The 12,139-nt window shown below is 40.5% G+C and overlaps 1 protein-coding gene across 1 annotated transcript in view; it reads left to right on the top strand.

Annotated features, from left to right (window-relative positions):
- Nucleotides 1-12,139, top strand: part of LOC103252913 (calcium-activated potassium channel subunit alpha-1-like) — a 37,955-nt gene that overhangs the window by 24,707 nt on the left and 1,109 nt on the right. The window contains exons 5-7 of the mRNA XM_008051504.1: nucleotides 611-729; nucleotides 2,616-2,840; nucleotides 5,100-5,128. Of these exons, the coding sequence (XP_008049695.1) occupies nucleotides 611-729; nucleotides 2,616-2,840; nucleotides 5,100-5,128 (373 nt within the window). The remainder of the gene's footprint in view (nucleotides 1-610; nucleotides 730-2,615; nucleotides 2,841-5,099; nucleotides 5,129-12,139) is intronic.

The raw sequence follows: 12,139 nt of genomic DNA, 5'->3' as shown, positions 1-12,139 counted from the left end.
GGTTGTGAACTGATTAGAACTGTGAATCCCAGTTATTCAGCCTGCGGACCCCAGCTTCTAGGGAAACACATCCATGTCCACCTCTGCCATCTCTGAGGTCTGTAAATTGTGCTTTTCACACAGTCCTTAGCTGAAAGAGTCTGTCACCATAGGACCTGGTGGGGTCTTTCTCCTTGCAGTGGTTTTCATTATCACCCAGGCAGTTTTGACAACATGGTTCAATCACAGTGGTTACAGCTGAACCGAGGCTAAACATAATCACTATTTTGCAGAGCAGGTTTCTTTTAGCTGAACATACATCTGAGACCCTCAAACTTTACACTCTTACTAAATGAGGGAGAAGCATAATCTTGGTAGAGATCTTGTTGCTTCAGGTAGAAAATTGAAGTCACTAGAGGGAAACCCCAGTATTACCTAACACCTAAAACCATCCACACTGGGTCCAGGCTGTTAACCATGTTGCCTTCTTCAGCCGCAGTCCCCTGGCACAACCCCTCCAACTCAGGAGATATCACAACAAGCTTTTATGGAAACATCCTTTTCCCCACTGGATCTCAACTTTCAGGAAAATAAAAAGGATATTTCTCTCTGTTCTTTTGTTGTCTCCCAGGATGGTGGTTGTTATGGTGATCTGTTCTGCAAAGCTCTGAAAACATATAATATGCTTTGTTTTGGAATTTACCGACTGAGAGATGCCCACCTCAGCACCCCCAGTCAATGCACGAAGAGGTGAGTATGTTTCTACTCTGTCCTCCCAGACAAATCCGGAGACCTTAATGCCTTCTCCTGGCCCCTACTATAAAGACAAAGATCTCTATACATGCTTTCAACTTGCAAATTACTCTGCCCATATTAAGTCCAACATTGAGTTTGGAGGTTATGGGAAACATTTTTCTTTAATTACTAATAGCAGATATAAAGGCATCATGGGAAGAATTCAAGTTTTATAGAATAATTCCACCACCCAATTACAAAAGTCTGAATAGAATCATCAGCCTCAAACTCCAGCTACTGGGATAACCTCTGTTGGTACCTACTAATAGAGCTATTTCACTTGCTAGTGTTTAAGATAAATCATTCTTTTGCCATATCTTAAAATTCTGTATTTTTACATTATATATTTTAAATTTACTCACTTTTACATTTATATATTTATTTTTTCTAACTGCATATTCTCACTTTAAGCAGAAAAACAACAGTTTAGGTATGCTAATTGTATTTTTCTAATATGCATTAAAATAAATTCAGAGCAGGAAAAAATTAAAAGTATATCCTATAATCACCAAAATCAGTTCATTTGCATAATATATCCTAGGAAACAATGCTACAGAGATGAGTGTTTCTCAGCCCGGTTTGTATATTAGAATCACCTGGGGAGCATCTTAAAACTATTCTGATCCCAGCACTTTGGAAGGTCGAGGTGAGAGGATTGCCTGAGTCCACAGGTTTGAGATCAGCCTGGGCAATATGGTGAGACCCCTGTCTCTACAATAAACCAAAAAATTAGCTGGGTGTGGTGGCATGCACCTGTATTTCTGGCTACTTGGAAGGCTGAGGCAGAAGGATCACCAGAGCCCAGCATGCCGACGCTGGGGTGGCCATGAGCATACCACTGCACTCCAGTCTGGGTGGCGGAGTAAGACTCCAAACCAAAAAAATAAAATTCTGATTACTCTGATTTAACTAGAAGGATATATATATATACACACACACACACATACACATTTATATAAATACATATCTATATTTACATATAGACATAGATATATGATAAATATATATCTCCCAGATATTAGTGTATAATCAAAGTTGAGAACAATTGTCATAGCCCTGTGGGTTCTCAAAGTTTAGCAAGCAAGAGAATCATCTGCAGAGTTGATCCACAAAGTGCTGAACCATACCCTCAGAGCTTCTGATTCAACAGTCCTGGGGAGGGGGTGCTTAAGAATACCCATTTTAAAGATGTTGCCAGGTGATGCTGATCTGTTGGACCTAAGGACCACATTTGGAGATATACAGTTATAGATGAAACATGGTGATTATTTTTGTCCTATCTGGTGTTAACCAGAGAAATCCTGATCTAATTGAGAACAATAAAGCAGTGCTGACAAGCAGGCAAGGAGGCGTTTTAGATTCTTCCATATAGTAAATTCTTCTATAAAGTAGGTTGTTAAAAGGTAAAGAGTGAGGCTGGTCTAAGGAGACAGTTGGTCATGATAAACAAAGACTCTGTGATATATGTCTGGGATTGTCAGAAAATTCTAGAATGAAACTTGCATTTTTGCATTCCATGAACACACCTGCAGTTGAACTACTTGGAATTGGAAGTGAATTTGACCTTGTATGCAAAGGTGTATATAGTCAATAGAAAGTGAAATTTGGCTCTCCCATTACCACTTCTAATCTGGCATCTCTGCCTGGGCTCTTGGCTGGGTTCCCCTGTTGAGTTAAATCATTTGATTTGGAAGAGAAATTTTAAGGCGTTGGACCAACTAGAAGTGCATCTTTCAGGTCCTCTGATAGACCTGAGCAACCAGGCAGTTTCTTTTGGTTCAGGGAGAGTGAAATTCTCCACCCAGGTACCTCTTAGTAACATCTTTGCTTTCCCTTTCTAGGTATGTCATCACCAACCCTCCCTATGAGTTTGAGCTTGTGCCTACGGACCTGATCTTCTGCTTAATGCAGTTTGACCACAACGCCGGCCAGTCCCGGGCCAGCCTGTCCCATTCCTCCCACTCGTCACAGTCCTCCAGCAAGAAGAGCTCCTCTGTTCACTCCATCCCATCCACGGCAAACAGACAGAACCGGCCCAAGTCCAGGGAGTCCCGGGACAAACAGAAGTACGTGCAGGAAGAGCGGCTTTGATATGTGTATCCACCGCCACTGTGTGAAACTGTATCTGCCACTCATTTCCCCAGTTGGTGTTTCCAACAAAGTAACTTTCCCTGTTTTCTCCTGTAGTCCCCCCCCTTTTTTTACACATATTTGCATATGTATGATAGTGTGCATGTGGTTGTCATTTTTATTTCACCACCATAAAACCCTTGAGCACAACAGCAAATAAGCAGACGGACCAAAAGTTATTTATGATTCTAGGGGAAAAATAACCCCAAGGCATGCTCCAGACATAAATAGCTCACTGCAGGAATGAGTTCACAGATTAGAAGGGAGCACTTGTGATCAATGTCACTTAAGCAAAGCAAGTTTATTTAACGTAAAAGAAAAGTTTATTCTGATTTATCAGGATTATCAGGGTGCTTTGGGTTTTGACTTTTTTGTTGTTTTTCTTTTCTTTTGTTGTACACACACAATAAGTTAGCACACATTTATTTGAAACAGGCAACCAAAAAGCAATGAAAACATATTTGTTGTTTCCACTCTCTGGGCCGAAGAATCGCAAAGCATTTGAAAAGCTTTCACCGTTTGTGTAGATGATTATTAAGCACCTGCTTGTTGCAAAAGAACATCAGAGATTTTTTTAGTTACTCACTAAGGTCTTTTTTCCCAGAGCTAGTTTTCTTTGGGAGTTCATATGACTATTTCTAACCTTAATATGGAGGAAAAAATAGTATTCCATTCATGGATATATCAAATTCTAGTCATTTAATTTAAGAGAAAAGAGGTTTGATTGCGTATTAAATTGTTACTCTGTCTCCTTATGTTGCCATATGAATAGCTATTTTTTTTCCTTTCACTTGTGACATTTGGGATGAAAAGCCATATGTATCATACATATCAGATCTAAGTCATTAAAAACTGCCTTCCTGGGACTTTTACATCTTTTAAAAGGTGAATTACTTACCTTATGTACAGAATAAATAATGCTCAGGAAAGAGCAGGTATTTTTCCACGCATTCTCAGGGGACCTTTTTACTCCCCTTTGTTTGATTAGTTTGGGTCCTAATGCCAGGTAGGAGGAAGGGCTGGGGCAATGGTAGAGTGAAAGGAAGATAAACCCAGCTGCAGATCATGTTTTTCTAGAAGTCGACATGCTTAATAAATTAGAATGTAGGAGGATCAAGCCACAGTTGACTCATCCGAGATAAAAGCCAAGTACTACCTTAAGCCGTTGGTGCAGATGCATAATATTGCTGTCCCAATGCGGAAAACTGGTGGGAAAAAAAATTCTTTGTCGTCAATTTCTTTAACATAGCCAATTCACATAGGCAGGGTAATAATGACAATAGAGAGCTGTTCCTTGTCACTATGAGACAGGGGATAAGAGTGCGACAGTGAGCCAAACATGTTTTGGTAGTGTTTTTTAAATGTTTTTCTTTCTTTTTTAAAAAACAGCTAGTAAACACAAGAGAAGAGTTAGAAAAATATGCTTTCCCCCCCAAAAAATACAGATGTCAGATGCTTTATGCATGCAAATCATGCTTTAGGCAGTGCAGTAGTTCTTAAAAATTGAGCAACTCCATCATAACCAAATTCTTGTATGGATGGACCAGCCCTGGGCTGGTATATACATATTTGAAATGCTTATTTTTAACAATTCCATCAAATAGAATAGGGGTGGAAGGGAGGAAAGAAAAATGTCACAGCTGTACCATCTCTAAAAAGGTGTTTTTATGGTGAATGTTTGGGTTTAGATTTTGGATCCCCTGTCCCCTCAAGCATGATAGTTTTGGAGATTTGCTTGCTGTGTGAATTGACAAGCACTTTTACTGACAAAATGGTGAGGCTTGATCAGAACCTCCACCCCCTTCCCACACCAAAGACAGGGGCAGTGTAGTACTCAAACCAGTACTGGGGTGGGGAATAATTGTATACATGTGAATTACAAAGCCCTATGAGTGGAAGAATTTTTTCAAATTATCTTTCTCCCTATATATTGATTTATATTGCGCTTATCTATCTATCTCTTTATATATAACTATATATATATATAAAACTATATATATATATATAACTATATATATGTATCCCCTAGTTTGGGATCATGAAGAGCTCTTCATGCATTCTTTGCAAAGGAGGTTATAAAGTTACGCCCTCAGAACATTTATAACTATAAGAATGTGCCAGTTAAAGTGCTCGACAGGAAATATGACAGTTTAAAAGCATTGTAAAACTCACATAGCTTACTTCTCTCTCTAAAGTGCAACAAGGATGAATAGAATGGGCCAAGGTATGACAATTAATGGTTCTGCATGACCTAGCCACTGCTGGGGGTTTTCTTCTATAACGTTGTCCTTGTGAAAACTTTTGTGAAATTAAAAAAAAAGGAGTTACAAATTTTATTCTGTTATTGGTTTGTTTATTTTTATTTATATTGTTCTGTTTGTGATTTTATTTTATTTTGTTTTGCTTCCCCCCCACTTTCCCTCTCCTTTCCCCTTCCTTCTTCTCTTTCTTCCTTCACTTTCTAAATCACTCAGCGCAATGAGGCTGTGCTGCTGCTATTGCTAGATTCCTTAGAGTTTGTTTTGGTGTTCTTGGGTTTGGGGTTGGGTATTTTGGGGGAACTTCTCTCCATCTGGCTTGCCTTTCAATCTGCACGTGGCCTCCCTGCCCACCTTGGTACCTTGCTCCAAGCCCAAAAGCATTTTCCCATAAAAAAAACCCAGCTTCTTTCACACCTCCCCCTCCCGTTACTACCCCCAACCCGGTGCCCCCATTGGTCTGTTCACATCTCTGTGTTTATCTTGGCAAGACCTACTAAATCAAGTGATGATGCTAGCTGATAAACTTTTCTGGAAAACATTTGCAGCTATTCCATCTGGCAAATCTTCTTCTCTATTAATATTCTATCCTCCTTTTATTTAAACCAGGAGGGTTATTAATGGCAAAAGCATTGTTCTTTATGTTTGATCAGTACGACTCAAAGTTAAAACTGTTAAGCTGTATTGTGTCAACTCAGTAGCCCACATCCAGTTATCTGGGGACTGAAGGTTCAGTCTCTGTATTACCCAAGTCTCTCCTGCTACCTGCCTTTCAAATATTTGTTAAATCCCAACCAAAGATCAGGAAGATAGAGAGAAGTAAATCCAAAGTGTATTTTATATACAATTTATTACCAACTCAGGTGAGATGATGTTGTGATGGGAATGGAATGGGAACAGACTATGACATGAAATGGAATTTGGGGATTTTCCCTGGACTTTGGGCATGCCATCAAGCCCTGCTGGTAGATAATTGAGAAATGACCCTATTTGAGTAATGATATATTTGATGATGGAAAAGGATCATTATTATTTCTATTTTATTAGCTGAAACTATTATATTTTCCTTAATAGAGCAAAGAGTTTCCTCCACTGTTGTCCATCTGACCCCCAAACCCCTCTTCCTCTTTCAGGAGAACATCCACTCACTTAGGAAGGAGGTAACAAGTTTCACATATCATATCTCTCCCCCATCCTCTCCCCACCAACAAAGGAAACAAATAGACAAGGATAGAAAATGAAAGAGTTCTTTGAAGAGAAAATATATACATCTAAAAAGAACAACAGCTAGGAACTCAGATATCTGCACCATTCTAGAAGATAATCAATTTGTAAGCCATTCAGTTCAGTTTGCTTTGGGCTTTGAAAGGGGTAAATGATAAGTAAATTAATAGACCAGAAGGCACAGGGAAGCCTTCTCAGTCTCAACACTTAGATGATCATGGAATCATCGGTGACCCTAATAACTACTGCACAGGGTTCTTCCCAAAGTCAGTTCAAATGGATAAAGAGAAAGTGATACCCTTATAATACTGTTAAATTTCTACCATAGTTGGGAGACGTTTCAAATTCTGTTCTGAATATTAAACATGATGACCCAGAACCTTACAATAGATGTTCGATAAATATTTGAAGTAAATTGACCTTACATATTTTATACCTTTAACAACTTTTTTGAATTATCCTGTTTCTTTTCTTTTTTTTTTTTTTAATACAATGAGTGCCTCTAGGTGCCTCCCAGTGCAGGTGGCACTTTCTCGAGCTGGTCACACAGCTTCTGAGAAAGGGGAACAGCGTAAGTTCAGTGAGTGGAGAGGCTGACTGTATCTCTTGGCAGTATTGTCAAGATCCCAGATGACCAGAAAAATCTTTTGATTGGCTCTTCTTCAGCATGGGAAAAGCCTAAAGGTGTCTACATCCCAATAGAGACAATTAAATCAACTGGCTATGTTCCTATAGCAACAGGCTCCTTGAAGGAGAAAGAGTAGAGAAACTTCAGGGCCTATGGACGTCAAGACAGGGTAAAAATCAATTTCTCAATCAGCTTCTTTCAACCCCTCCCTGCTTTGTCATACTATGATAAAGAAGTGGCTGTGGGCACCTGTCACTAAGCTAGTTGACTGATTTCCATGAGGAGACTGCACGTTCATTTCAGTGTTTGAAGGTGAGAGGGATTATTCCCTGCCACCTGAAAGGGAAGAGTGAGGAGTCTGTCCTCAGGGTGTTGAATGAACCAAGGGCCGAAGAGAAGGGCCAGGAGGGGGCAGTTTGTGTGCTCAGTGAATGGCAGCATTAGATGTCCAGTTAAAAGAGACAAATAGAGTCATGGTAGACAACTGCAAAAAAGTGAGACAGTTTTCATAAATGGAAACTGCTCTGGTTCTGGTACAAACAATTTCCATCTCTGAAATAGTCATCCTTTGCCCACAGAGGAGAGGAAGCAGTATGTGTGGGTGGGATCATTGCGGGCACCAGGGTCTGCTGGGCAGAGGAAGAGTGCCATACTGCCTATCAGAAATGTGAGATGTGAAACCACACAGCGTTACCCTTGAAGGTTGAAGCTCCTTGTTAGCCCTTACTGTTCTCAGCTGTTATCTCTCTCCAAATGGAATCTTTTCTTTTCAAGCCTTTTCTCTCTAAACCTCAGCTTGTGGTGCAGTGAGAGGAGGGCCAATTATTCCAAATGCCTTTGCTGTATTATTGTCTCTTCTCTTCTGTACTCTTCTCTGGGGAGTAGTTATGTGAAAAGGCTAAATCCCACGGTACTGACAGCCCACAGAGCCAGCAAAGAAGCTCAATTTGCACAGTGGAGTCTGTTTCTTTCTCTGCTTGTGGGGCCCCAGGAAGCTCAATCAGTCTGGGTCTGGGGCCCTTTCCTGCCATAGCCTGCTCCTCTGGCTGACCTGCAGCCCTGTGGCTGGAAGAAGTCCTGACCCTTATTTTAAACCCTAAGGTCTCAGTGATGAAAATGGCAATGCAAAGCACAGATGGTGCTCGGGTGGGATAGGGTACCTGTCGAGTGAAAACCAATATTTCAGAGACACTGAGGTACTACAGAAGGGGAGCAGCCCTGAATTCCCCAGACACAACACCACCAGGTTACCCCTTCCTCTTTACCACCCAAATGAAGACTACCAACAAAATCTTCCTCTGTTATCTCTACTGTCCCAATCCACATTCTTCAAGCCAGCACCCCAATTTATATACCCCCAAAGTCTCTGCTGAAGGGCATCATTTGTAATCATACTCAAAATGTATGGCTCATCCTTATATCATCCTTTAGTTCTGATAGTACTGAGATTAGTCCTAACCTTATACTAAAAGCTAACAATTTAGGGATTACCTTGGACCAGACAGTCTTCTAAGCACTTTACATATATTAACTCATTCAATCCTCATGACAGCTTCAGATGTAAATACTGTTAGTGTCTCTATTTGAAAGATGCAGCATCTGAGATACAAAAGTCTATGAAATTAGCCACTATGATATAATGCCTGCTAATATTATTAGTATTAATAATTTTACAACTCACATATATTTACCATGTATCTGGACCTGTGGTACATGCTTCAAGTGCACTAGCTCCATTTATCTAAACAACAATATCAGAAAGTTTGTATTATCCACCCTATTTTACAGAAGAGAAATAAAGCTGAGATAAATTAAGTAATAACTCACTCAGAGCCACACAACTAGAATGTGCGAGCTCCAGATCCGCTTGACCAATGGTCTCCAACCTTTTTGGCATCAGGGACCAGTTTTGTGGAAGACAATTTTTCCATGGATGATGAAAGGTGTTCATCAGGCATTAGGTTCTCAAAAGAAGCATGCAACCTAGATCCCTTACACATGCAATTCACAATAGGGTTCCTGCTCCTCTGAGACTCTAATGCCACCACTGATTTGACAGGAGGCGGAACTCTGCTTGCCTATCACTCAAACTCCTGCTGGGCGGTCCAGTTCCTAACAAGCCACCAACCGCTACTGGTCCACAGCCTACGGGTTAGGAAATCCTGCACTTGACTTTAACCTACTACCCCACACTGTCTCCTAAGCCTGCACCTCATTGCCTGTCCGTGGTACACAGCTCATGGCATGGCTGATCTTGATAGAGGGCATCTCCCCATGGCAGTGGCAGTCATTTCACCAGTATCTCTCTGCAGATGTTTCCCAGATTTTATCTTGTTCTCCTAGCCCACTAGCCCACTAGCCCACAGATTAAAATGCCTCTTCTTTCCTAATTCTACTAACTCCTGGCAGGTCACACATTGTACTCAGAGGGATGACAACAGGCATCTCATTCTCAAGAAGCTTATTAACAAATGAAGTTATTTTTCCTTGGCAATGGGAAGTCCTTCCAGTCAGATCAAGTGCCTTTCTATCTTAGGGATTAAAATAAAACCCTGGAAATCATTCTGACATGTAAGATGAGGAAGGGAAAAGAGATAAACAGAGGGATTTGAATTTATCCTTGACCACATCAACATTCATTTGAATTCCATTTCTGAATCCTCCTCCTTGTGGCCAACTTTGTAGCCACCCATTGGTATTGTTTCTTTTATGGAAGAAAAGATTCAATAAATTAAATAGTCCACTTGAAACACTCTCCATGAAAGCCGAATGACTGGTGATCATTAAAATGTGTGTTTCTTGAAGAATCTCCTCCTAAAATACCTTTGCTACCAGACATTTTGGTAAAACACCCAGAGCATCCATCTATTTCCATTTCCTCAACATCTTACCTAACCAAGTCTCCAACAACATATATTTATACCTTAGGAGGCACCCAAATGACACAGCTGTTTCTCAACTCCTCACCAGAATGTGCTTTAACACAACTCATTCCTTGTGTTGAAGTGACATGACCAAAACACGGGCTACTCTGCTTAGATTCCTTTTTATGGCAAGGCATTTAAAAGGAAAGAGAGGAGCTTAAATGGGGGAAATAATGCTCTCTTTCTTACAGACAGCAGAAGGAAATTGATATTCTCTCTGCTGTGAAAGGTCAAAATGCCAACTTTGAATTGAACTGTAAAGACTAAATTCTGAACAATTATTCTCTGCAGCAGTTGTAAAAATTTCAGCAAATTGCAGCTGTCTTAGGTCTTTCACCCAAAAGACCTACTCATTTCCATCAGCAAAGTTCACTCTTCCAACCTGGCATGTCCAACCTAGCACTAAATCCCTTTGCAAAATCAGTGTGCATAACAGCATGGCCAAAACCAAGGGCAGCTCAGGCAAACAGAGCACAAACACCAGGCTCAACCCCTCTGAAAATCATCTTTACACATAAACTGTTTGAAAAAGTCAGAGTTTGAAATTGTTTCAGCGGCTTGGCAATGCTTTTAAAACATGATAACCATCACACTTTACTCCTCTCTGAAAGGTTAGTTTAATCGTAGATCACAAAAAATTGGTTTCCACAAATGCATAATGGTTCATCTATGTCACACTTGAACTAAATGGTTTTTTAAATGGAGCTGAAATTATTTTGATGTGTACACAGTTCTGGATTTCTATACAACCTTTTTTAACCAGCCCATCAGGAACCTTGCCTCTAAAGCCTCATTAATAATTCAGATGTGCTGATGACTTTAAAAGATCTATGGAATTGAAGCTTAGGAAAAAAAAAAAACTCTGCTTGACAAAAAGATAAATGAATGTAGAAAGAAGCTGTAGGAGTCTGGCAAGCTGTAGATCATCTCAGAACAGATTGTAACTTTATCATTCTGTCAGGGGGAATAATTTAAAGCACTTAATCAGTTAGCTTCACTGTGAGGATGTAGCATTATGAATTCCTATCGTCCAATCTGTTCAAATCAAAGTGAACTTAATTATAATAGGTGAGAGAGCCAGAGCAGGAAGGGGGTGCGGGGAGACTGATGCAAGAGGTAGCAAGTTTCCTGTGGGGTAAACTGATCTGCTGAACAAAGGGGAATGAGGCTTTTACACAGGCATATCCCAGCTCCAGAGACAGTCATCCGTGACTCTGAGTACTCAGGGCATTTGAAACAGCAAAAGTACGGATGAAGGAGAAACAAGCAGAACGGTCATGAGCTGATCATAGATGCTTCATTTATAAATCATTAGCCAAATGTGCACACACCCACACACACCCACATCAAGCCAAGTGAGCAATTTTCATGAACCTGTCAGTCCAAGACCACTGACAAGGCAGTTACGAATTGTTCTGGTAAGCAGGAAAAGACACTGGCGAGGCTCTTGTCTCTTTAGCAGTGGGTGTGCTTGACAGCTTTTACCTTTTTTCTTTTACTTTTCTTTCCCTAAGCAGCTAAAATGAGGCGTGTGATTCCCAAGTTAGAATGTCCTATTTGCCCAGTCCTTCCCTATCTATACACATGGCCAATTTCCCAGAAAATTTCAATCCTAGAAAGAGGCGGGGATGAGGACTGAGGCTTGTAAAATAGCTTTGCACTGCTGAGAGGATGCTAGACCATTTTCATTCTCACCCCAGCCCCCGAACCCCCTGACTCAGCATTCTTTCTCAGCCATTTCTGTATTTAGGTTGGAAATGAAATGCCAAGACTTCATCGAGCTCCCTTGTCGACAGCTTGGTTTATTATAGTCGGTTAAGATATTGCCACTTGGAACCCTTTTCATAACTTTTTACCAATACAGAGTTTTCTTCCTTGAAATAAAAGCCATCTCAAAGTCCTCTTCAAAACATTGGTCTCTATTCCGATTTTCACTCTCATTGGCCAGCAAAATCTATGGGTTTACTTTAAGACCCCCCAAAACTGGCTGCAATAGAAACAGGAGAGTGGTGTAGTTGACATGTGCCTGCCTGTATGTATGCTTGTTAGGAGCAAAACCAAGTAAAGACAGGGAGGAGGCAACCCTGCGTACGATTCTAGATCACTCTTTCTGCAACAAGGATGGTGTCCTTCAATGTTTCACTCAAACCAATGGATGCACAAATCATTTGTCAGTCACAATGTCTGTACCCAATATCTGA

The sequence above is a fragment of the Carlito syrichta genome, unplaced genomic scaffold (genome assembly GCF_000164805.1).
Source record: "Carlito syrichta isolate Samal-C Ts95f unplaced genomic scaffold, Tarsius_syrichta-2.0.1 Scaffold179627, whole genome shotgun sequence".
NCBI classification, from domain to species: Eukaryota; Metazoa; Chordata; class Mammalia; order Primates; family Tarsiidae; genus Carlito; species Carlito syrichta.
This window is presented reverse-complemented; position numbering and strand designations above follow the sequence as displayed.